General features: G+C 43.6%; 1 protein-coding gene across 5 annotated transcripts; it reads right to left on the reverse strand.

Moving 5' to 3' along the window:
• Positions 1-1,525: 1,525 nt before the first annotated feature.
• Positions 1,526-26,387, reverse strand: fam131bb (family with sequence similarity 131 member Bb). 5 transcript variants are annotated; one of them, XM_069655954.1, is made up of 9 exons: positions 26,110-26,387; positions 16,020-16,057; positions 13,435-13,470; positions 12,919-13,021; positions 11,253-11,477; positions 10,989-11,129; positions 8,145-8,458; positions 6,722-6,985; positions 1,526-5,208 (listed from the first exon to the last, which is right to left on the reverse strand). In XM_069655954.1, exons 1-9 carry the CDS (start codon positions 26,135-26,137, stop codon positions 4,999-5,001), a joined length of 1,359 nt encoding a protein of 452 aa, XP_069512055.1. In that variant the 5' UTR covers positions 26,138-26,387; the 3' UTR covers positions 1,526-4,998. The 5 variants fall into 5 exon arrangements, with proteins under 5 accessions (XP_069512055.1, XP_069512058.1, XP_069512056.1 ...); XM_069655957.1 differs by lacking the exon at positions 13,435-13,470 and having other exon boundaries at positions 26,110-26,386; XM_069655955.1 differs by lacking the exons at positions 16,020-16,057; positions 26,110-26,387 and having other exon boundaries at positions 12,928-13,021; positions 13,435-14,459.
• Positions 26,388-26,762: the final 375 nt, after the last annotated feature.

Here is a 26,762-nt window from a genome sequence, read left to right on the forward strand (position 1 = left end):
CCCGGTGACATAGCCATTGGTGTGTGAATGTGAAGACTAATTTACAGATAAATAAACTTTACTACTAACAGGTGGGCACTTTACGTAGCAGCCTCTGCCGTCAGTGTATGTGTGTGTGTAAATGTGTGTGTAAATGGGTGAATGTGACATGTAGTGTCAAAGCAGCTTTGAGTGGTCGTAAAGACTAGAAAAGCGCTATATAAGTCCATTGACCATTACTGTTAAGCTTGAGAAGATATGAAAAGACGTTGGCACCATGAAAACTTACTAAAGTTGTTAAAGTTGTAATCTCCAAGATTTCAGTTTCGGTCTCTTTGGCGGCACCTGTGGTGATAAACGGTAATTACGGGAGCACACGTCCCAGATATCCAGACAGTGTCGAGTGTGTGACGTCCACGGTTGGAGCGTCGAATTTGTTTCTTTTTCTTTGGATTTTAACTTATTTTTGAAGTTGTATCTTTAATTTGTTTGTTCAGCCATAGTAGATTACTGTTTACTCGTAACGCTTGCATAGACCTGAAAAGCAGCCGCTTGGCTCCGCCTACCCTCTCTGGTAGACCAACCACAGCAGGAAACGCGGCACTAACTGGGCGCCGCTTGTGATTTTTTTCTGCGAATGTCTCCACGGACACCCAGTCCATAATAATACTATATCCTGCAAATGCAAAGGCTTTCATCAGTGGGCCATAGGCTGAATCCCCATTATGTTACCTCATTCAGCGATAGATAGCGACTTAACAGACATTTATTTAGATGAAAATCTTCGACATTATTACTTTAAATCCTGTCTTTTTTCAAACTGACATATCTGGAATCACACAGGTCTTTTTACAAAGTATGTCAAATGTCAGCTGCGCATGAAGCAACACAGCACGGTTACAATGCAGGGCTGATTTTTATCAAAACTATTTTGACCTGATGGTGGCGCTAAATAAAAAGTCATGACATCACCAAAGTTATTCTAATTCATGCTAGAGGGGACATGAATGTCTGCACCCAATTTCATGGAAATCCATCCGACAGCTGTTATTTCAGTCTGAACCACAGCGGTGGATCAACAGACAAATAACACTAGCGAGAGGGGAAAAAATCACAGCATCAGTGTTCCAGTCTTCAGACTTTAAAGAGAAAATGTGTGAGCATATAAATATTTCTGTGCTGTGAAGGTCAACAGTACGCTTCAGTCTCTGATTCCTGTGTGAGCTTGAACAAATAAGCAGCTGGTCTCCACAGAGGAGGCCCATCTCTGAGAATCTGTCATTAATATTCTCCTGGCATAAAATCCCTGATAAGGACCGGAGAGGAATGTTTCTTGGAAAAGCATGACACGCTGGATTACACTCCTGCCAGTTCCTTAGTGATTGCTGTGTTTGTCTGACAAGCACCAACGAGTTGGCCTTTGATAGCAGCCGCCACCGAACGTGGTTAAAAAAGACGTATCACGTGTGTTTAAGCTTTGAGATAAACGTTTGAGAGTGTAATTATTTACACGCTGGGAAAGATATCCACACATGTGCACAGGAAATGCCATTTGTTGGTTTGTTTATTTGCTCTTTCTCCACCAGAGGAAAAGAAGAGGAGACAGGAAGAGGAGCTGGAGGAGGTGAAGGAGGTTCTGTCGTGCAGGAGAAAGAAGGGAAAGGAAGAGAAACAGGAAGAAACAGAGAGTTGTTGACAGAAGAGGAGAGAAGAGGAGGAGAGGGGACCACGTGGAAGAACCATCCTGTGACAACCGTCCAACTAGCATGCATAGGTGTGAGTGTCATGAGTGCACACTGGTATCACCAGCCACACTGCCTCATTTGAAACAAATAAACCCAATTTGATACAGACTTTTACAGAAGCCATCCAGTTTTTTACAGCGTTTTTTACAGCGGTTATTTTTCTTTGCCACACATTTCCAAATTATACTTATGTTACATGTCTGATTGCCTCAAATCCCCTTTGGTTGATGTGAAAACGTGTTTTTTTTTTTGTTTTTTTTCAGGCAGTGATTCTTCCAAAAAGACAACTTACTCTACACTGACAGACAGACAAACAGACGGACACAAATATACAGAACAGATACAAAGAGATAGAAAGAGAGAGAGAAGGAGAAAGGCAGAGGACGGGAAGCAGATTTTGAGCGTCATGCCTGCAGACAGTTTACCGTAACTCTTTGAAGATGGCAGTAGACTTATACAAAAAGAGGAACTCAATTGCAAACCGGTCGGTTAACAAAGATGTGATCAGTAAACCTTAACATCCACAGAAATATATTTGGCTTCTCGTTATTAGTTTATTCATTCATTGAATTTTCAATAAACAAAAAAAAAGAACCCAAATTGAAGCAGTGTCTCGTTTCGGCTCCGTTTTTAGCCAAATGCGCCTCACAAACATTAAAATGTAGTCTTTCAAAGGTAGAGTTTGACTCATAAAGAAACAGATACTGCTCCCAGAAGGGTTTTATACCTACAGGAAATTATAGACTCTGTACAAGCTGTCACATTATTCCTCCCCACCGAGTAATTGTTCAATAAATAAATGAATATGTGCCGTTGTGTAAAGACAGTCTGTTTGCAGTTTTGAGCCCTCTTGTTTCCGAGAGTTGTTAAACCGGAGTTTTAGAAGTGAAACAAAATGAAGTTGTAATTAAAGAGCTGCCAAACGTCCATCTTTAATCTCTTTATATGTCAGGCAGGTGTTTTTTTTCTCGCTTTAAAGAGCTCAAAACTGGACGGAAACAAAGACTGCTTTACAACCATGACACCTATTCTAACTCATACTGGAGGGGATTTCAACAAGTCAGTAGAAAAATAAACATTGTCCCCAACATTGCATAAAGAAGCAATCAATAAATAAAAGTCTTTCAAGTCAATTAACCGTTGTTTTTTTTATCTTGAAAGTTTCTCACACAATCATCAGAGTGAGAGGAGAAGGTGCTCCCCGACAGAGAAAAGATGGAGACGGTGGTTTGTGTGTCGTTCGCCAGTGAGTCGTGCACACAGTCCGGTCCGTGTTTTCAACTGTGTCTGTTTGACTCCCCTCCTCACTGGAGAAACGCCCGTTCTTTCTCAGGCGACAGAAAAGGAAAAAAAGAAATGAAAACATGCTTCTTCAAACATCATTAGAATCACTATCACGCTCCAGGCAGCTGCTTCACAGTAATCACGACGAGCAGGAAGACACCGATCTCTTCGGCTCCAGTGTTCAGTCCTATGGTCTTCTGTTCTGTTCCCTGATTGGCTGATTGAGCGGCACGCAGGCTGTAATTCCCCCCCGTGAACTCAGACCTACAACTGTTCATTCTTTGCATCCCAGCTGATGGACTCACACGATAAAACTCTCTCCAGCTTGATGAATAATCACTCTATTTACAACTCAAACATTCCTCCGATTCATTTGTCTTTGAGTGGTGGTTCACATGAGACAAAAAAAGAAGGATCAGGCCAAAAAGCTCGAGAGCAATCCCAAAATAAAGCGGGACTGAGAGGTGTAGAAAAATAAAGAAATCATACTGCACTAGAACAGTTGTGACTGTAAGTGAGAGGCGATTCTTATATACTCAGACTATTTACATCTATGCGACAGGGCTGGCACTGGTCTGTTGTGAAGCCAGTGTTTTGCCTGTCTATTGCTGGTTACAATTTAGATATTTGTGTGTGTGTGTGTGTGTGTGTGTGTGTGTGTGTGTGTGTGTATGTTTGAAGTGGTGGTCTAGGCGAGCGAGCAGTGAATCCGTTTTCAGCAGCTCCCTCCCACAAGTTTAAAACACGTATCTTGTTTGGTTCTGTCCCACACGGGCCGAGAGGAGAAATCAAAAACAAACGCTCGTGTTCTGCCGTCCGTCTTCCCGTACATTCAAATAGTGGTTATCATCCTCAATTTATCCCGACGACGTCTGTGGAAAACAAACAAAAAAACAAGCAGCTGAGGGTTTCGTGTTGTTAAGTGGCTCGGTTTTGGTTGTCGGTGGTGCTGAAAGCTTTCAGAGTGGGAACTGGGTAACATCGAACGTCCGAAGGCGACCTCTAATCTGTAGGATTGCATCAGTGCAAAAGAGATTATGCAGCTCTGTCTTTAACCCGCCACAGGCCCACCGCGGCCCCACCTGGGATACTATGGTTCAGTGCAAAGTCTATACAGTGCTGTATAGTACAGGTACTCCATAGTACTCTGAAGAAACATGCATACAGAGACAGAGTAGGAAGCACACTATCTTACAGTACAATCCTTATCTGTGCAGGTTCAGTGTGTGCAGTCGGCAGGACAGGCCTGTCCCTGGGTTGTGCCTCGGGCATCCTGGTGCCACAACATCAATTCATATTCGAGGGTACATCTGCATTTCACTGAAATGCTGACACTTTCTGAGCCTACTTCAATTACATGTGGAATTGTTTGGGTTAGCATTTTTAAAGTGTGTGTTTGATGCAACAGGGAAATTAATTTGATTAAACACTAATATGTTGAGTAACAGCTGTAAACAGAGTTGTTCCCCCGCAGGAAAACTGTTATATCTTATAGTACACTTATACATAGATTTTTCTCTTACTCTTTTTTTGCTTTACTACAAAATTATTCTTATTATAATGTTTTCTTATGGTAGATTTTCATTATTATTATAAGACGATGACAGGGTCGAGTTGCTTGTCTTCATAAAAAGCATGCATGTTTCCATTTCCCTCTTTGTGGTTTCATTTCTCTACTGGAAATGTCTCCTCCTCTTCCTCCTCCTCTTCAGTCCCTCCTTCCCTCACTCGTCTTCTGCTCCGTTACCTTTGGGATGTAAGGCTTACAAAGAAATAGGTGTCCTTTGTTGCATCAGCTCTTGTCTCATTTGTGAGTCCACTTCTAAATCTGTTTCTCACCAGTTTGAAGAATTCATCTCGCAACCAAAAAGTCGTGTTGTTGATACCTGAAAAGGGAACAGATTAATAGATATATACTTTATTATTACGCTCATTCCTCGCTGACTCCCCGGTCAGTTTGTGTTATAGGAGTCCCTTGACAGGCAGGAGCTCAGTTGGATGCCATTGAAGCGGCGGGTCCCTCGTCGACCTTCTCCTCTAGCGTCTGAACGAAGCCGGTGCTGACATCAGAGGCCTTCCGCTCTGTGATTTGCTCTGCAGGCGGCTGCCCAGGACTGCTCCCTCCAGAGGCGTCTCCTTGTTGCGTGGGCGGAGTCAACATGGCCGACTCAGGCTCCATGCACAGTGACACATCCTCCTCCTGATCAGGACAGACGAGGAAGCACAGGAAGAGAGTTCAGGCAACTGAGGTCACAGACGCTGTAAAGGTACACGTCAATATATTACTAACTAGCCATCAGCACAGTGGTGATCAGTTGCTAGTTGTATTCTTCTTTAAGAACAAGTCTTAAAGTATTTACTTTGCTCCCTACTGACTTCCATCGGCTGATTAATTGGTTGCTAGATTGATTTCGAATCTTTTTAGCAACCAACAAAGTATGAAGATAAACTAAGAAAGACTCCCCAGGCTTGCTTGGAATGAGTTTTCCATCACAGCTGACGATTAGTTGACTATGATGAAAAATTGAGTCAAGGTAGTTTTTTCATGCAACTTAATTGTTGCACTTCAAAAAGTTTGGGGACCATTTCTAAAAGACCCGTTTCTTCTAAGCAACAGAGGCCAACAGATATCGTGATTGTTAGTCCCTAGTATGAGTAAAGAGCACTGGTTCCTGCAATTCCCATAATGCATCTCATGGGCTTCATCTTCCATTATTCCCTCACTGATTTATACTTCACTCAAACATTACCTCCTAAATTGGCAACACAGGCTTTCTGTTGACATACTGTTTTCAGTCTCTTTTCTGCCGTGTCACCGTCTGATGTCTCACACACGCCCGAAACAGGGTTAGTAAACAGTGAAGATGTTATGGTGGTTAGGTCTTAATTGTATCTATTACTCATTCAGTCTGTTTATCAAACTCTGCGCAACAAAATTGAAACGATGCTCGAGCGCTGCTCGGACGGAGACGGAAGGAATTTGTAGCTGAGAGGTGCCTCAGACGGCAGGCCTTCTAAGAGTCGCTTTCGTCGTCTTGGTGTCTTTTATTTATTGTATCTGCCACCGTTACTTCCTACTTTTATAGATGACTATTGTAATATTGTTTTTTTCTTTTAGGCACTCTTAGGCGTCTCTTTTGCATTAACTCATACATTTTAGATTTTCACTTATAGTTGAGTTGTTTGCATTTTGCATTATTTGTATTGTACCGTATTTTTTGGAGCTATCTGGCACTGTAATGTCCTTTGGGATTAGTAAAGTTTTATCTTATCTCATAAGGAGTAGCAGAAGTTATGGATTGAACTAATCCATAATGTAAAATCTTAAAATCATTGATTACTTGTTTAGCCTTTTAAATCACAAGTGGTTAAAGCTCAGATAACTAGTACTTGTTTTGTGCAGCCAGCAGCCATAAGATATCCCGTTCACAAAGATATACATCAGAGAAGCAGCATTCTCACTTGTGAAGCTGGAAACAGAGTTTGCTCCTACCAACTAAAACCTATTTACCCGTATGTAGATTAATGGTAAAACTCATTAAAACTAAAATGGAATCAATTGAAATATAATGAATATAAATTATACATCATTTGTAGTTAAAGGAATGAATCCACCAGTACAGCCTCTTGCAGTGCGTGCTCAGCAGCTCACAGATCAAATATTAAACAGTCAAGATGTAATTTTATGTAATCTCACCCTGCCTTCACCTCACCTTGACTTCCTCCTCCTCGTGCTGCTCCAGCAGCGGGGAGTGTTCTGTTCCCACCATCTCCTCTCCGGTGGGGACGCACAGGCTCGGCTCCACCACCGCTGACACACCCATGAAGCCTCCGGCCTCCGCCTGATAGGCCTCCATCTGCCCCGTGTTCCACAGATCGACCAATGGTGGGTGAACGGGATGGACCAGACTGTGGATGGTGCTGTTGGGCGTCGCTTGCAAAGAGTGGTTGGCACTGTGCAGCCGGTGCTCCAGAGACTGCAAACGGAGTGAGGAAAAAGAGTTAGAGGCTCAGCTAAGATCTGGGGCTTGTTCATGTCAGAGGTGACACGGCGTCAAGAAGTTCGACAAAATACACAAAGACTTGTGTCGGCAGCCAAGAAGAAAGGATTAGGAAGGCAACGGATAAACTACTTTGTGACTTTGCCAGTGATCAATACTGTTTTTCTTTGTGCACAGGAGGAGAGAAGCCGCTTCTTTACTTTGATGGATGTCTGAGAGTGAGGTTGAGGCTCCTTTTTTTTGGCTCCATCTTCCTGTTTAAATAAAGAACTGATAAACGAGTACTGAGTTAGTGGGTTTATTAAGCTGTGCTGAATTTATTTAAAAGAGGAATTTCCTTTTAGAAATCAGATCTTGGAAAGCAATGCCCCATTTAAAATGTTGAATTGTTTGCTGTCATGTGCAGTGACCATTATAATTCTAACATTAATTATAAACCCATTAGTGCTCGCTATAATTTTTGCCAAATTGCCTGTCGTTTCCAGGAATCTTATTATTAATTTCTAGGAAATTATAGGAAACTACTGACGGGTTAAGTCGAGTGTGTTGTTGGACAAAATATCACCATATTTGGATGGAAAGAAAAGAGACAAAAACAAGAGAGAATTAACAAAATAAAACCTTGAGTCAAGACTATTTTGTCAAGCTGTTTCTATTGTGGTTCCTGGTTCGGACCCCGATTTTGGACGAGGTTGACCTTTCTGTGTGGAGTTTGCACAGTCCAAAGACATGCTCGTTAAGTCAATTGATGACTCTAAATTGCATGAATGGTTGTCTGACTCTGTGATTGACTGGCAATCAGTCCAGGTTGTGCCCCGCCTCTCACCCAATGACAGCTGGGATGTTGGATGGATGTTTCTATGGTCAAGAAGATCCAATACAATGTGAAAATATTTAATAAATCTACAGATTTGTCTGAAACATAGGATCATGTGATCTATCATTAACATATTAGTTACAGATGTTTCAGCCGACAGGGACTTGACAAACTCTTCTAAAATGATGCAACCTCCCTATTCTTGGAAACTGTTCAGGTGCTCATTACTGGAGTAACATACTAGTTCTCAATTCTCACAGGGGAATTACCCCAGTCCCACCTGCAAAAGTGAAACTCCACCTGCTCTCCTCCTCTCACCTGTTGCTGCTGATACTGCAGGAGCTGCTGTTGCTGGTAGTGCTGGATCTGTTGGATCTGCTGCAGCTGCTGTAGTTGACTCTGCTGCTGGAGAGTGAACTGCTGCTGCTGCTGTTGCTGCGACAGGAAGTGAGCTGCAGCCTGCCCGTCATACCCCTCAGTCCCCATAACGTAGGAGCCAGCAGGGGGAGTCGCCACAGCGGAGGGATCGTTGTTGATGGGCTCCCAGGCGTCGGAAGAGGAGAGGCAGTAGTGGCCCTGGGAGACGTACGTGTGAGGCCACACCTCTGCTGAGGAGTGGTGCAATATCTGATCTGGAAAACATAAAAAAGGAAGCAGCTGCTTTTAGTGATCTTTAGGATGCTTGTTGACAGGAAAACAATGTAATAGCAAGCAATAAATCCCAGACACATCATTGTTGGACTGGCAAAATTGTAGGCTTGTGACGCTGCTGCGTTTAAGGAGTAAACAACACATACAATTTTGTTTTGGTGATGTTGCTCCAGCTGTTATCATACAATAATAAAGTGTTAAAGCCACAGCATACTAAATCTGCTTTAATTTCAGCTTTGATCTCGCCTGCTGAGCAGGAAAAGTAGGTTTGACTGGGAGCTAAATAAAAAATCTCCACGTCGGCTGATAAGTGTTATGACAGAAAATCTCTTAGATGTAGTGAATACAGTTTGAACACAGTTGATTCATCACTTGTGTCAGACTGCAGAGAGCAGACACAGCCTTGAGTTCGTGCCGTTCCTCTCTCTCTCAAGCGAAGGGGATAAATTGGGCCCAAGAGTAAACACAGCCGAACATTTTCACGCAGCGCTAAAAGTTTATTTGACTAAAAAATGATGAGATAATTTGATGCAAAAGCGTTTAAGAAGTGTCATACCCTTAAGGAAGTGCAACTAATAACAACAAAGCAAATGTTATAATTATCTGCACCTCTAACTTCATTAGCAACAAATCTCTGCACAGGGAAGATGCTGCTGGCGAGTAAAAAGGTCCAAAATCCCTGTTTTGATGTACAGATGCTGTGTGATGGTGGACCTCCCATAAGTCTATGTAAGAAAATTAATAACGAGCTAACCCTGCAGCCTTGAGAGAGGAGATGGAACAGTATGTTCTCATTACTAAGCAGCATGACACATGCTATACCGCAAGCTGCTTGTCTACACCTACACAAACATTCAACACAGCTGTTATAATGCTGCCTACCCATATATGCCATCATTATTCTCTATCATGTTTATTCAAAGTAAATGGTAACTGCACTTATATAGGTTATTTCTACTCTGCAGGCCACTCAAAGGGCTTTTACACTACATGTCACATTCACCCTTCACACACAAATTCATACACTGATGGCAGAGACTGCTCTGCTAAGAAGTCTAACCATTCACACTCAGTCACACATCGATGGCTATGCCTTTAGAAACAATTTGGGGTTCAGTGTCTTGCCCAAGGACACAGGGATCGAGCCGCCAACCTTTTGATTGAAAGACGACCCAATCTACCATCGCCACTGAAGTAAAACAGTACTCATTAAAGTAGGAAAGTAGGACAGTAGGAAACATTATTTCATTAAATATAGACAAAATAAACAGTATGTGGTGGAAAAAAGCTAAGCACGTACACTCAACCATTATACTTAAAGACCGGCTCCAGTCATTTTTTAAGACGTATAAAATGCTCTGCTTGAAATAATATTATGTCTGATCTTTTTCTTTCTGCAAAATGTGTTTAATTACCTTGTAAAAATCTTCTCAAGGCATCTCCTCTTTCTCCCTCATTAAAATTCACGAATCTGCATATTCCCCGCCTACTATGCACATTTCCAACCGCCCCTCCGTTGCGGAAACAAAACACGTCTCTTGTTTATTGGCAACTTGTTGAAACTTAGCTAGCTTGAAATGTAGTCATTAGTAGTAGCAATGTTAACGTTAGTAGTCAGTAGTGAGTTTGCTAAAATTACGATGACGGTTACAGCTGGCTCGCACAACGCTGAAGTGGTTTGTGACGTCACAAAGCCTGAAAACGTGTTGTTCAGCCTGTCCTTGGTACACTGCAGTTTAAAAGCAGACAGGCCCAGCCATGGAGATGACTGCTTATGTTGTCCCTGATATGTCTTGTAGTGCATGAAAAACACCACATCGAGATGTTTACAAGGTTAAACACTTGATTTTCCCTGGAGGGGGTCTTTAAAGCTCCTTTGAGGAGTTTTTCGATGGTAATGAAACTGACTGAAATTAATTCTGATTACTCTATATGACCTATAAAATCAAACCAGATCATCAACTACAAGATTGATTATTTCTGTATAGTTATTTTTAATGCCTGAAACTGCTGGTGGGGGGTAGGTGTCACTACTGGAGGGGTAGGTGGTAACGGCACGCTGCCTTTGTTTACATTTTCCATTCTAAAAATTTAAAGTGATACATATGACTGTTAAAGAAAGTAGGTGGAGGATTTTGTTAAAAACCACCACTTAAGCATGTACAGGACAAAATCAGCAAAGGTACAGCTTTGTCCACAGGGGGCGCCAAAATCAACACAAACCGAAAGTTCCTTACAGGAGCTTTAACTACATTTTTAATGTTCTTGTACTTTATTTATGTACCTCCATTTTAAGCTACATTATGCATCTACTCAACTACATTTCAGAGGAAAATATTGTCATGTTTCCTCTGATACAATTAGTGTTGAAGGTGAGGTACAAAACAACTGGTCAGGTCATAAAATATGATGCACTCTTCTATAACAACTACAAAGCAGTACATAAAGTAGAAAGAAATATCATTATAGCCAGGCTGCAGCCATATTTTGTAGTCCCTTGTAGTCCTTTACCTCGACTGGTGATGCTCTCCTGGTTGACCTCACTCAGATGAGCCACGCTGCCCTGGTTAGAGCCTGACCGTGGACTATCTCCATCCATCGATGACCAGGCCAGGAGTGTTGCCTCCGAGATCGCAAACTGCTGAAGGATACCTGAGGTCAAAGTTCAAAGGACAAACAGGGATCAATGCATTATAGTGAGACGAGGGCACATAATTCTACTGATGGCATTTAATAGGCTCTGCTCTCGTCTATGTGTGTGTGAGTGTGCCAAACCTGCAGTGAATCGGGCCTCCTTCTCTCCATCACTGAGGTCGCTGTAGGCGTCGTTCTCCAGCCGCCGCTCCTTTTCCCGCTCCTGGGTAGTGATGCGGGACTGGGGGATTCCCCCTGCACCCACCGTGCTCATTCCCCAGTTCTGCCATTCGATCATGTGAGCGACACGACCCTGGGCCATGGCGGTGGGCTTGGTCACCCTCTCCTTCATGGTGCGGGTCACACCTGGTGGTGGAAAATGGGACAGAGATGCGAGAGAAGGGAGTGCAGGACGAGGATGGCGAGAAAAGGTGTGAGGAACGTAGAAGAAGTATGAGATGAGAGGGGGAGTTGGGGAAGGAATTCGGATGAAAAGAGGATGGACAAACAGAAAGAAAGAGGAGAGACAGACATAAGATAGACATGTTATCATCCAATGTATACTGCTGTTTAATCATGGATGCTGTGATGGCCTATGATTGATATCCAGTAGGGCTAGACTGATAAACTGGTTTGACAACTGGGAGGAAAATATTTGACAGTCGGTACTATTCTCCTCGAATTTGATGGACATGATACACTAAAAATAAATATGTGTGACTAGCTAAGTGTTATTAGCGATAAAAACTCTTCACATATCAGCTATTTGCTACTTAAGACAAACCAGTATAAAACTATTTATCAGTCGAGTCCTACAATTCAAATGCGTGTAGTTTCATGAGGCTCCTCATGAATATGGATTATAACAAAAGCTAAATGACGAAGGCTGTGGAGGTGGCGTTCATGTGTTTAATGAGACTAAACCATCGCCTGTGCAGGCTGCAGGGAGGACATGAGCGAATGGATGTGTCTTGTCTGACGAAGGTGCATCATGGGATGGAACAGGTTAATTGGGGTGAGGTGACTGTGTGGCATGAGTAATGAGAGGTTGGCTTGTTGACATGATAGCTTTCACACCTCTGCTGTGCTGCGCTGAGTAAGCAGAAAACTGCTCTTTTTCTCCTCTCTCTGTCTCAGAACTTTGATTCATGCAAACACTGCATAACATACATTTTTATTCCTGCAACCAACCTGACACCCGCTGATATCTGCATAATATTTAATGTGACCAACACATAATGACACATACTGTAAGTCCCTGGATGTTTGCTTCTCTCTGATGAAGGCGCATGGAGATGAGATTAATGAATAAATTATGGGATAAATTATGGGACAAATCTGTAGCACAGCACACAGTGCAACAGCTGCACTGCACTCTACTGTACTGAATACAATTCACTGCACTTAAATAAACTGCACTGCAAAAAACAGCTGGATTAAACCAAAACCACTGCACTTCACTACACTGCACTGAACTCTGTGTAACACAAAACATCCATACTTATACTTGTTCAGGACACCACAACTTCACAACCACTTAACATTAAAAAAAACTACACTTCCCACTCACCACTCACCACTCACCTTTTCTCAGCTGTATGACTGTGCACTATGTGTGTGTCGTGTTGTGTTTTTTAGGCTGGAGTCATTCCGTCAATGACTCACAAGGAGCCATTGACGAGTGTTATAACAGTGTGGAGAGGAAGTGATTCAGGGGAACCCTTTTCGGGTACCATGCTGACTCAAGCGCCCGCTGAGGGGCGGAGCCAACATGGGGTCGTTTACCAGTTACAGCACAGACACACACCTGACACACCTGACAGAGAAGACTTAGCCAAAGCCCCGATGCCGTAGGCGTTTGAGTTCCTCTTGAGCCGCGGCAGGATTGATGTGGTGTCTTCCATAGACAGCTGGAGGGAGAGAAGGGAGAGGAATGGAGGAGGGGAAAAAAGCGTGGAGAAAAGGATAGTATGGGAAGTGTGACAGGGCACACAAAGACATCAGGACGGTGTGTGTTAGAGAGGGGCGAGTGGAGAAGAGAAGTGATGGAGATGTTGGGTTAATACAAAAGATAAAATCTGCATTACCCAAATCCTGATTCCAAGTTTCTGTGTACTATTATGTTGTGATTCTGATTGTGCTCACTACCTTGCACCACTACGATAAACCGAAAGAGATCAACTGTAAAGCCGTGGTGGAGGAGAGGGGTCGTTGGGGGGAAAAGGTTGATAGCTAAAGGGTGGTTTAAATCAAAACAGGTGAAAGAAACAAATAGAAAGAGGAGGAGAAGTAGTAGATGAAGGAATGGTGTCACAACACTTACATTGATTCCTTCCCATGAAAATTCTGAACGTCCATGCTGAGGAAGAGAAATAGGAGGAGAGAGGGATGGGGAGAGAGTAAGAGAGTGACAGGACAGAGAGCACATTGACATGCATGGGAGGGGAAATGGGAGAAGACAAAGAGAGGAGGGACAGAGGGAGGTTTACTCGCCGAACATGCAGAGGAAGAGAGAGGGGAAAAAATGAGAGACAGAAAAACAGGATTTTCCAGGAACGAGGAAGGCAAGAGTCACGGACCAGAATGACAGGGAGAAAGGAGGGGATTAAACAGGGATCAGTATATTTGCTTAGTTATGTATAGCAGAGTGAATACGCTACGGATGAATGAGTCCCATCTCTCGTTACATGTGCTGCCAAAAACACTGAAAGCCAGCGCAAAATCGTGTGTGTGAGAGAGAGACAGAGATGTCAGGGCTGTGTCGAACAGTATCTGATGCTACAGGCAGACAGGGGACTGAGGCTAACAGCAGGAGTGTGTGTCTTTATGTGTGTGTGTGTGTGTGTGTGTGTGTGTGTGTGTGTGTGTGTTTAGGCAGATGCAGGGGACAAAGCAGATAAGCAGCAGCCTCTGCCATACAATTTCTCTCTATCAGCAGGATTGACACTAACTAGACCGGGGACACTGGTGGGTTAGAGGCTGTGCTGAAATGTTTTCACCTCCCTGTCGATCTGCACAGACACCCGAGGCTGAGCAAAGATAAACAAGTAAATAAAACTGGAAAAATTCCCACTGTTTCCATAACTTTATGACGCATATTATATCCTCCAGTGGTACTTTTCCCCCCGGCCTGTCAGAAAAGTGTCACCATCAGACCTACTAGGATGTTTTAGTATGAGGATAGAGTGGATATTTGTACAGTAGCTGGTTAGCTTAGCTTGCCACAAAGAAAGAGCTAGCCTGGCTTCAACCAAAGCTATCAAAATTCACTTTCTATCACCTCCAAAGCTCGCTAATTAGCAAGAAGCTGTTGTGCCATGTCTGACATGTAACCCCTGGAAAAAAAAACAATACACTACACTTGTTTTTGTATATATCAAATAAACAAGACATAAATGTAAGTTAGTGAGCTTAGGAGGTGCTGGCACATGGATCCTGCTAGCTTAGACAGAGCCCTGCTAGCTATGGAAAGCTAGCATTATGCTAATGCCAAAACCATAATGTGATATTTCTTCACTTCAGTTTTGAACACATCCAACAAAGAAGATATAATATGTGAAATAATGAGCTTTAGAGGTGCGAGTAAGTGGATTTTGTTAGAAGGAGACAGGCTAGCTATTTCATCCTGTTCCCTGTCTTTTAGCATATTTAGCTTTCTAGCTTCTTCCTTCTCTTGCGAGTAAAAATAGAGATACCGCCATATCAAATAAAAGGAATTAGAAGAATTAGTTCAAGTAGTATTTAACTAATATTATCAGCAAAATGTTCCTAAAGTATTAAAGGCAAAGGTTATATGATTATGATTATAGCATGTTTAAGTGTAAAACGTATTTTAGCACTGTAGCTGTAGCTTTATTCATTGTTGTGCGGTTAAATCTATAATTAATCATATTTTACACGCAGTATACATTCCTTGGCATCATAACAGAGTGACTACCAGTCTCTTCATCAGCTACATGAATCCAGTTGGTTTGTGTTAATCGATATCAGCCTCTTCCCGTTCTTTCCTTCATCTGCTTATTATTCTTGTAACTCTATTCTTTACTCCCACTTCTTCGCTCTTTGGCTCTCTGCTCAATCCCTCTCTCTCTCGCTCCCTTTCCTTTCTTCCTCTCTCTCTCTCTGCAGGAGTGGGTGTGGTGAGATTTAAAACACTTGAGTGGTAGAGCTCGGCCCTTTTGAAGCAGCTTTTCTTATGTTCCTTCGAATAGCCCTGACATTGCTGATGTGTGTGTTTGGTGTGTGTGTGTGGCTGTTTTTTCCCTCTCTGCAGGACCGAAGGGCATTCTGGGGCACGGTGCATAAATAAATGATGAAATCAGTACACAGTGCATTTGGTGAAAAGTAGAGTTCTCTACATTTTAGTCCAAAATGGCTCCCTCTCCTGTGTCCTGTCTCAGGGGGATCAGTTTGAGAGAAGGGGATCAGTAAAGCAGCTGGAGGAAGAGGAGAGGAGAAGAGAGAGGGATGTGGTAATGTTGTATAAGACGGGAGAGAAAGAGGGAGTGATGCCTGTGCTGTTTTGGGTTGAACCAGCACTGAGCAGTGACTCTGTCAGATGGACATCTAATCAAGCAACAGACGTCAGAGCAACAGCAATGAGCCAACCAAACCAGCGATTGTCTTCCAGCTACGCCACCCCATCTTTGGCAGGGAAGTGTAGTGGAAGCTTAGCGGCTGACACTGACACGATGTGAGCTAAAACTATTATTAATCTACTAGCATAAGCACTGGCACCTTAAGTTACAGAGGGCTTGTGGGGTGAGCGGCTATAGCTAATCACAAAGCTGCATGTGAGACCTGCTTTTATAACAGAAGCCATGTTGGTTCCTCAGGTGGAGCAGCAACGGTCCACTGTCAGAGGAAGTCAACAAGAGGGGTGAGCCAGAGGGATCACTGAAGACTTACCTGCTCCCCATCCTTCTGGACTGGCACGCCATCCCCCGCTGAGAGCAGGGGAAAGGAAGAGACAAAGAGACAGAGGAGAGAAGGAAAAGATATGTTTAGTTTTTGTTTTTAGATTTGTTCATTCCCACCACTCATAAAGCTAAGGCTGAAGTTAAATAAAGGAACCTTTTTCTTTTAAGTTCATCCTTTATTTCTCGACAGTTTAATTTCTACAGTTGCTTTTTCTTTCAAATTAATCATCTCAATTAATTCCCTATTCCCAAGTTGTCAATGTCTTTACATTCACCTGTTTTATGCAAACAAAACAAATGTCAATCCCCTAAACAATAATTTACACTAAGCTTCATTCGTGGTTTCAAGCGTTATTGACTCACAATAAAAAATAAAAGATAAAGAAAAAAAAACAGTTAACACATCTTTAAAACGCAGTGGAATAATAAAAAGAATTGAAAAAAGTCTTAAGACTTAACTACATATAATTGCACTGATAGAGGGGGGAGATAATTGTCTTTCCAACAAAGTTCAATAACTTATTGGTTGTCATCAATGCTATTCTTAGACTAAAATTGTATTATTGGTAAGTGTTGTTAGCTGTGTATTCTCTATGATATGTGTGGTTAAGGTTTCTGCAACACTCCCAATGTATGCATAAAACTTCCCACATTTGACTCATTTACATCTTGCACATACTTGAGTATCGTTAAATGAAGCCTCTCTTAGGTCAAACATGCTACAAACATAAATGAAAATTAAAATGTAGTAGAAGTAGTAGAAACTTTTCACAGGTAACATGTTTTCTTTCCCTGCAGTCCTCATCAATTCATAAAATAAGATATGATAAGACCTGGTGTAAATATGAGAGATCGGCCCTCTCATCACCGTTGATCTTTACGCTCCCATTCCTTCAAGAAATAAGCCCTTAAAACACTGTTATTGAGATCAACTATTGTGCAAGCCTCCACCTCTTTAACTCCACCATAACCTCCAGGATGTCCACAGACAACAAGTCAGTGTTTCAACCAACCATTTGCATGCTTTACACCTCCATCACCAGCATCTAGACTCTGGGGGGTCTTTAAAATGGACTTACATCTCCTCTACTGATTTGATGTTTGAGTAAACATCCTCTATATGTAGACGATACCTGTATTTCAGTTAATAACACACTATGAAGATACAGTGGCAGATCACACACCGAGCCCTCTACTCAGTGTTCTGTAGTTGGGAGTCTTGAGAAATACCCGCTCCATGTTGGATAAATGAACATTATTATCCCTCCTCTTTCCTGCCTGTCCAAATCCTAATTAAAACATTGGTTTAATTACAGAGTCTGTGCTGGTAATGGAGTTTAAACACAGCTTCAGTCTCTAGGTTCCTGCTCTGTGTATCAGAGGGTCCGTGCTCCGTGTGTGCAAATCTCAGAGGGGCTCCCTCCTGTATCAGCACTCTGTAGGTCTGCGCGTGTGTGTGTGTGTGCGTGTGCTGAGCCAATCGCGTTTTTCACAGCTGCATTTGGCAATCATCAGCGACTCCTCTGAGGAACACCGAGAGTTGTTGGCTCTGCGGATGTCCAGTGATGTCTGTGACCCACTGACCCAGTGATTCAGAAACATCAGCTCCACTCTGTCTCTGTTGATATTACCCTTCCCTCTGAATTCAGTCCAGTCGCCTCAGATCACTGCGAGGGCAGGAGACGAGGGACACGCTTCATTCCAGAAAACTGACCCTATTTTGCTCACAGCGAAGGATGCGCCAACTACATATCAGGACCGCGTTGCCTCATTTGTACAGTCAACACAGATCTCCAGCCAGAGATCTTCTCATTCAAGTGGCCTTGTAGTGTAAAGATTGTACAAGTATCATTAAACATCTTCAGCCTGTGATCATTAATACATGAGGAGTGTTCTATCTTCCCTTTTGTCTGACCCAGCTTCCTCAACCTACTTTGAGTATTTCCTCGATAGTAAGCGTTTCCCTAAATACCTCTGGACACCACAGAAGCCACATAAAGTTACTGTATGTATAAATATGTATAAATAGCTGTTTGGTTCTACATTAAAAGGGTAAATTTGCCTTTAAAAGGGGCAGTCCTGGGGCGCTGGTTTAGCTCAGTGGGTAGAGCAGACGTCCCACATGCAGAGGCTACAGTCCACAACGCAGCAGCAGCAGGCTCGACTCCCGTCCTCGGTCCTTTGCTGCATATCATCCTCCACTCTCCTCCCTATATTTCATGTCTCTCTTCAGCTGTCCTATCAAAAAGGCAAAATTGGCCCAAAAGTAATCTTTAAAAAAAGGGGGCAATCCATCAATTTTCTGTGTGTCAAGGAAAAATATCACAGAAGTCGTGGTGGAGTGCTACACAGCCTGATACAATCTAGATCTTTTATGTCTTCTGAATCACTAAAAAAGTAACCGGGTATTCCTGCCAGGAATTTACTCTGCAAATATTTAACACAAAACTTCTCGCAAATAGTTTGTGTGGGTTGAGAATATATTCATTTTGTGGTACACATTTTTCCATTTGTTCACTGTCAGTATTTTCATTCTTCTTGGCTGGTTGTTGCCAGAGGCATTATGTTTTTTTGGGTTGTCCAGCTGTCCCATTCTGTGAAGGCAACATCTCAGAATCACAATCAGAAATACTTCATTAATTCCCGGGGGGAAATTCGGGCGTTGCAGTTGCTCTGACACAGAGAAAGCACGAGAAATATTATGGTATAAAATAGAAGTTAAAAAAATGTCAATCTGTGCATTATATATACAATAAATAAGAGATAACGCATGGAGGGAATATCTTCAAAGTTTGCACATACAGTAAGTCCACTTGGATACAAGAAAGATTTGATTCAATTTTGTCAGTGAAAAGTCAAAAGTCTCTTAATCACAAACTCATCCAGGGCGTCGGTGTAGCTCAGCGGTTGAATCGGCGACTCATGTACAGAGGCTGCGGTCCTCGATGCGGCGGCCCTGGGTTTCGGCTCCCGCCCTCGGCCCCCTTGCCGTGTGTCATCCCCCACTCTCTCTTCCCCTGTTTCCAACACTATCCCTGTCCTATCTTTAAATAAAGGCACAGAAGGCCCAAAAAACAATCTTAAAAATACATTCATATACTAAGCATGACACAAATTTCTAATAGGATTAAATGATGAGATTTTCTACCCAAAAAGGTAAAAGGTCAAATTCACTGTGACTTCACAATGTCCTGGATAAACATTTTTCTGGCCATCATTTCTGTCACATTTTTCGAGATAACTCCTGGAGATCATATCTTTATATTTAAGAACAAAAATGTCCGCTTGGAATCATGGATGAACTGATTAGATTGTGGTGGTCAAAGGTCAAGGTCAGTGTGACCTTTTATCTGTCCCATTCCTGCCGGTGAACGTAAAATGTCAGCAATGCTCAGAGGGAATTTTATGACATCTAAGTCTTTCTGAAATATAATTTTTGCCACTTCACTGGTGAAAAATGTAATCACACCTTTGAGGAGGTTTTTCCAATCACATGCCGGGTACATATTTGTACAGTCTAAGTGTTTGAACTGTGTTTAAGAGCACCGACAGCGGTTGTTGACACTCCACCCTGCTCTGAATCAAATCCACCTTTCTGTCATCAAACTGTGAGTGTGAACAAGCGTTCCTGAAAAGAAGGCAGCGTTTAAAGAAGCTACTGTGCATCAGGACATGCCCTTTTCAGAGAGGGTGGACACAATTAATTCAAGCCTTACTTTCACTATTAGAAACGAACTCTGTGTGACCTCAGAGGGATTAGTGAGGCGTGTTTGATTTTTGGCACTGTGGCGTGAGATGGTTACTTATTGGCTGATACCAGAAAGACATGAGAGATGTCTCATTTTCTGCCCGGGCGGGAGAGAGTGTCCCAGATTTCTTCCCCATCTGGGTTAAAAATCTGCCCTGCAAACACAAACAGTATACCAACATATATAAACACCCACATACAGAATCAGGCCTACAGCGACACACTATATGATGCACAGGGACACACAGTGTCACTGCCTCTCTTTCTCTGTATCTCTCTAAGCCTCTCTTCTCTGCATCCCTCTGCCTTGTTTGGCCAATTAGTAGATCAGCAGTCACTCTCTCCCCACATGAATCACAATATGGCTCAAGAGTTTTCTGGACTGCAGCAGAACAAACTACCGCTGGGACGCCCTCCAGCTTTTTTCACAGCAATGGACCAGAAACATTTAGCACAGAGTGTGTGCCTTCTGTAGCTGCTGTATGCATATGTGTATATTGTGTTTGTTGGCGTCAGCCTCGTATGAGATTGCATCAAAGCATGTGCTATTTGTGAAGTGAGCCATGAGGGATTGTGTCTATATCATGCTGTGATTATTCAGTTGTTTGTGGTTCTCAGACTCTATATAGAAGATGGGTCAGTAGTCATTATCCAGCATCTCAGCGCTTTCTCAGCCACGTCTCGCTCTGTATTTCTGCACCCGTGTAGGTGATTTCTTGGCCTCTCAGCAGCACAGTAAGCGAATGCGTAATTCTGCTCCTGAAGAGGCAGGCAGGATCCCTCCTTGAGGAAACAGCAACAACAACAGAGAACATGACCGGAGCTCTGAGCCAGCTTTTCTTCCCTCGGCGCTCTCCCTCCTCCCCCGCACACACACTCCACACGACGGTGCAGCTCTGGATACCCCCCTGCGGTCATAGGGGAGCCAGGCTTAGCTCAGCCGAGGAGAAGGAGCGAGGAGGTGTGATGGGGGGAGGGAGGGCGGGCGGGGAGATGGAGGAGAAAAAAAGAGAGGGAGCGGCGCGGCCGTGCGTAACGAACAACCAAAGATCTGCAGCGGCTGCACTGTCAACTCCAGCTCTGACTGGAGATGCTTGACGACTCCGGCTGAAGTGGGAAGCATTTGAGCGTCATCTGTCATTTGTACTCCCGCTGCCCTGCAGCAATAAGAAGCAGGGTGCTCGCTGCTTGTTCACCATGACAGCTGCAGTAAGGCTGGTTGCCACGGTGGGGTACCGGCTTGAATGTCAGACGTCTTACATGTGCAGATGCCAGGTTACTGAGCTCCAGAGTTCACCAAACACAGCTGAGGACAGAGAGCCCAGATGGTCGTGAGAGCTTGGTGGAGAGAAACAGAGCAAAAGAGTGTCTGAGGATGTTCTCCACACACATGCAGGGGCTCAGACACACACTCAAGACACACACTCAAGCACAGCATTGCCATTAACTTGGTGAAATGGGATTCCCAAGCTACATGCCCCTGTCATTGGCAGTCCTGACACGCCTCATTAATCTGTTTAGGCATGAATGTGGCTGCCATCCTGTGCAGGTCTCATCACTGATGCAGGGCAAATAGGCTACAGCAGTTTTAGATGCACCGACAGTGGTAACTAAGAAACTACAGAACGCAGTATCTGAAGAGGCGGCTGTAGCTTAAACCAGATCACCCCCGTAAACACCTAATGGCCTGATGAATATATAATGAACATTAAGACCTGAAAATACTATTATCTGATCTTGTTTAGATGAAGGGAAAAGACCTACAGAGGTTTAGGGAAATCAAGCAGTTAAGCGCACAGGAAATCTTTATTTTCTTGCTTTTGATATTCAAAGCGGAGCAGCCGTCTATGCCAACAAGGCCCTTTTCTTTATCAGCGTTGAAGTGGTTAGTAGCTGCAGATAAAACTGAGACAATCAACGCTCGCCGCACACTGATGCTGAGTGCATCCACAAATGCACATAAATTCACACACACTCTCACACACCCACGGAGATCAAATTGAAAGGATGAAATCCTCTCTTTCACAGCATTATGTTTCAATTTCATAACACACTCTGTGGCTGAGTCACACTGTTTACAGAAACACCTGCCATCATGTGCCCACACACAGGACGCGTACTTGTGATCTGCCACATAAAAAACGTACATACCGACAATGATATGTATGTACAAGGGCACGTACGCACACGCATGTACATTTAAATCAATTCCCCTCTGATAACGATCCAGCCTCGTGAGCTGGCATCCACTGACAAGGCAAACCATGCGAGTACACACAGAGGAGAAATGACACACACTCACATAAAACTGAAGGTAAAGGCTCTCTGCCATGCATGCTACAATGGAGTCCTTGGATGTATGAAGCACACACACACACTCGCACAGGTAAGGGTCATCAGGTCTCACCGTGTCTCTGAGGTACTATATCACTGAGTCATTCACCTTGAATGTGTTCATGTGCACAAGGCTTTCCCGGCCTGGACAGAAGCCAATCGATCTGCCTCCATCACTGTCTTTCAGGTTTGCCGGCTTATAGGCGAACTGGGAACCAGCACAATGCGACTCGTGGTATCTGAACGTGCGTAAAGGCATGGTGCAGCGGGGGTGTTTGTTTATTTCTGTATTTAATGGCAGGGATGGGATTCCCTCTCTGTGATGTGGTAGCAAAGCCGGAGTGATGGGGAAAGGCGGTTAAGGGAGGACGTGCGGGCCTACGTTTAAATAAATGTAGCAGCAAGAGCCTGATCGTACGAGAGGCAGATATTTGTGTTCTGTATGTTTGTTTCCTTAAGTTGTGCGGAGGTCTGTTGTATAAAGCCTGTGGCACCTTGAACTCTCCTGACACCTCTTTAATTTTTCAATACAAATAATGTGTGTACATAGAAATAATGTAAAAATAATTACAAAACAAGTCAGATTTCTCAAAAGCTTAATTTGGAAACATAATGACTTAAATATCTGATCAAATTAACAAGCCAACACGATTATGAATTCGAGCAAACATTTGGTGCCAGCTTTCGGCACTTGACATTTGTGATGCTCTGAGCTACAGACACATTTCAGGCGGTACCAGGAGAATCAGCCTGCAGACACGCATGCAGTATACAAACACTAACACACACACACACACACATAGGAAGGGCCATTAGTGCTTATTGAATCAGTGAGTGATGTGTCAGCAGTGGCACCATACTGAATCTAACTTACAGGTGAGAGTTGCCATAATGTCCCACTTTCATATCTATAATATCAGCACTGCAGCCTGAAACATATCAGTTATCTCCACGCTGCACACTGAGCCCTAATTAAACAGTGAGTAATGTCTCCAGCACTTACAGGTATAGCGCAGCCTGGTAACTAGATCCAGACAAATGCTTCTGATGTGAAGCCTTTTAGCGCAATAACGCGCAACAGCATTATCAACCCTCACATCTGTAGATGTGATCGAAATCACGATGCTGTTACAGAATTACTAACACTGTGCTGGACGGCTGTATGAATGTGCTCTCAGTGAGGCATGCATAAGCTGCGAGCTGCACACACAAGCTGAGTCACTGGCGAGAAATACAGTTTGTAGTTATTTTGCAGTCAATCTCTTTGCCGTTCCTCGCTGATGAGGTGAAGAAGGGTGTGCACCTCCCAACGACTGCTTCTCAAGGCCCTCCGATCTCCGGTGCGGTGATGGATGCAGACATCTCATCTACTGTACATCACTGTCTGTCTGTCTGTCTCCACCTGACCTACTTACAGCGGTGGTGAGGGGCAGCTGGGCGGAAGCAGATGTTGAAGGGTTGGGGCCAGGAGCTCTCCTAGTGTCTCAGTTTAGAAAAATAACCCCAAATTACCATTACTATAACTTTTAATTAACATATAATTAGCTTTTGCACTGATTTGAACTGTTTTAAATTCTAGGAAAAGCTCTCTGAAGGTAAAAGTAAACTAACGCCAACACTGGTATGTATGCCAGCCCTCGTTTTCCAACTAGGTCTGAATTAACAGCCACAAACTCAAACACCTGCCTCATGAACAACTATAAAAACTCTAAGCTATACTTAGCTCGAAGTTTTCTGTCACCCTGCGTGAATCAGCATCTATCACGTTTGTTCTAGTTGTTTTTTAAGCCTGGGACTTTCAAAATAAAAGCTCCAGACCTCTATTAACGAGTGATTTCAATTTGTAGAAAGAGGTAGGGTAAAGCACACTGCCATTCAGGACATACTCCAGGTATTCATTAATATTGCTACTGCTGAAATGATGCAGTTAGTTTCCTTGGTGACAAAGTAAAATTCCTTCCTGCAGGACACTTTGCAATAAACACTTTGTCAGCCTCCTGAGTTATTACACAGAGGCATTAATATTTGCCAGAAATAGCTAAAATACTACTTCAGTGTATGTGTACAAACAGATATCAAAGCCCAACCACGGAGTACACTCCCAGATATGATGGAGCCCGGGGAGATAGTGTTACCAGCGGGGCAGACAGATACATCAGGGCAACTCCCATACAGAGACAGATCCGGCCCTGCTGCTCCTCCTGTTGATCCCTGCTTGGCAGCCTGGACTGCAGTTGAGAAGGCCGATCAATAGCGCACACTAAAGCCGTTCTCACCCAGGATAAACACAACCACGCCTCTACACGGGCAACACCGCTGCTGCTGCTGCTCCTGCTGCCTGCAGACTCAAGACACACAAGCTGCTTTAAAACATCTGGCCCTCTCTTAAGTACGGTTTATTCCCACATGCATACGGGATTACAGTGCACACATAAAGAAGAGAAAGATTCATTTAAGAAGTTCTACAGATGTTACAATGTACTTATGCATATACTCCTTCACCACAGCTCTTCATCACTTATCCCTGATGTGAAAATGTAACTTAAACTAGAGCAGCCTTACTGAATCCGTGAGCTTCCGTGATCACATGTGTAAAATGAGCCTTTTCAAAGCCGTCTGTCTTCTTCAGTCACAGTATGTCCAGCAGCTGGAGTCACTGGGCATGTGTAAGGTCTGCTATCTTAACCTGAGTGTTGACAGACAATCCCACCTTCCTCTCTCCCGCTCTGCGATGTGTCAAATACTTTCATCTGGACGGCCTGAGCTGCTGTTACACTGTCTCTGCTGTATTCAGTTCACAGTCACACCTGCCTTCCTAACTGTGTCATGTAGTGCTCCTTCTGCACTTGCAAATATATTTTTAAAACCCTCTTCATCAAGAATTTAAATTTAGTTAAAAAGAGGATGAAAAGCATGCACGAGCACACAGGAGATCCTGTCTGTAGCCTGCTTTTGACAGCCATGACCCCTGTAGAGGTTATGCACTTCTAAGAGTGACGTCCGCTGTGTGTTCAGACGGACGCTTTGCCGTAAATATGTTTAAGAGCCTGATGTGCTAAGTGGTTCATTAATATTTAACACCAAAGGAAGGCTGTGTTTATTTTTGACTTAAGAGTGTGAGTCATGCTACATAAGATGCAGGAGCTGAATATGCATGGCAACCTATCTGACTATATGCAAACAACCGCTCCCAGTCTTTCCTCAGTTAGCAGCGTTTCTGAAGTTGATTTGCTTAAACTGTCATGTTTGTCATTCAGAGGGGTCCTCACCTGAAAACTCCCAATAATCCCACACACCCTCGCTGCACGTATATGCCCCTCCCTCTCCCCCTCTCTCCATCGCCATCCCTCCATCTCCCCTCCTCCTCCTGCCTTGCCTGCACTGAAATGCTTCCTCTCTTTATCCCTCTCTATCCCTATTATTCCTGCAAATAATAACAAACTGTGCAAACGCCCCTGACAATGGCATTATCCCGCTTCTCTTTTTCCCCTCTTTCTCCGAGCCATTCCGCCTTCTAAATAAGCCCTATCCCAGCGTTTCCCTCTCCCGCCTCTGTCTCTTTCCGCTCCATCCCTCTCTGCCTCCTACTCACACACATATACATACTGCCAAACAGCATCATAAATCAAGGGCTGGGAGGAGGGGAGGGAGGGGAGTAAGAGAGGTGGGGGATGCAACCACACACACAGTAGCACATTTTAACACATATTGTCTCTGACATCTTGCCTGTATGCTGTGTGTGCAGCCTCTGTGAGCATACACCTAACGCCTGCTTGAACGCTGCACTGAAAGAGAAGCAAACAGCTCACACACACACACACGCACACACATGTATATAAAGAGTGTCCGTAGTCACCTTTTAAAAAAAAAAAAACTCGCTCCTGGCATGGCAAGACCCCCATCCTCCTCCTCCTCCTCCTCATCCCCCCACCTCCTCCCACCAAACCCCCATCTAGCCCGCAACGAGAGAGGGGAAGAGAAGAGAAGCGGTGCTTACTCAGTCTCCTGGAGCCGATGCATCCCATGGTGTTTTCACAAAGGCCCTGGATACAAGCGTGGAAGTGTTACCCAGACGCCGTGCATTCTCCCTCTTCCTCCTGCGACTCTCTTCCTCTCGGCTCTAGCTCCTTTTTCTCGCTCTCCTGCGCTCTCTCCTTTTCTCTCTCCCTCCTGCGCTTACTCGATCACACACTCTCTCTCTCTCTCTCCCTCCCTCTCTCACTCTCTCTCGCGCTCCCTCTCTCCAGTGCAGTGTCTTAGAAGAGATCCGGTTAGTAAGTCAGTATGCCTGAGGGAAACAGATTAGGACTAAATAAAGATGTGTGGATGTTAGTTAAAACAAACAGCAGGCTTTTTTTTTCAAAGGTATCAATATCACAATATGTTACCTGTAATAATAGGTTTATAACACCCATAAATAATCCCTAATACCTCAGTAATCTGAATTATTGGGACTAACAATGATTACATGACTGGACAACTGATCAAAACAAGCACAGGCATTAATCTAATGGGAGGTTTAAACTACAATTAGACTGGCTGTGTGTGTATTGGGTTACCACTACAGGATCAATAGCAGAGTGCCGGCTGCCATTGTTGTAGATATCTCTGCACTGCTGTAATATTGTTGAGCTAAAATGGGGGATTCTC

This window comes from Semicossyphus pulcher, unplaced genomic scaffold (genome assembly GCF_022749685.1).
Source record: "Semicossyphus pulcher isolate SPU_LCO1_2020_fin unplaced genomic scaffold, fSemPul1.0.p SCAF_9, whole genome shotgun sequence".
Classification (NCBI taxonomy): domain Eukaryota; kingdom Metazoa; phylum Chordata; class Actinopteri; order Labriformes; family Labridae; genus Semicossyphus; species Semicossyphus pulcher.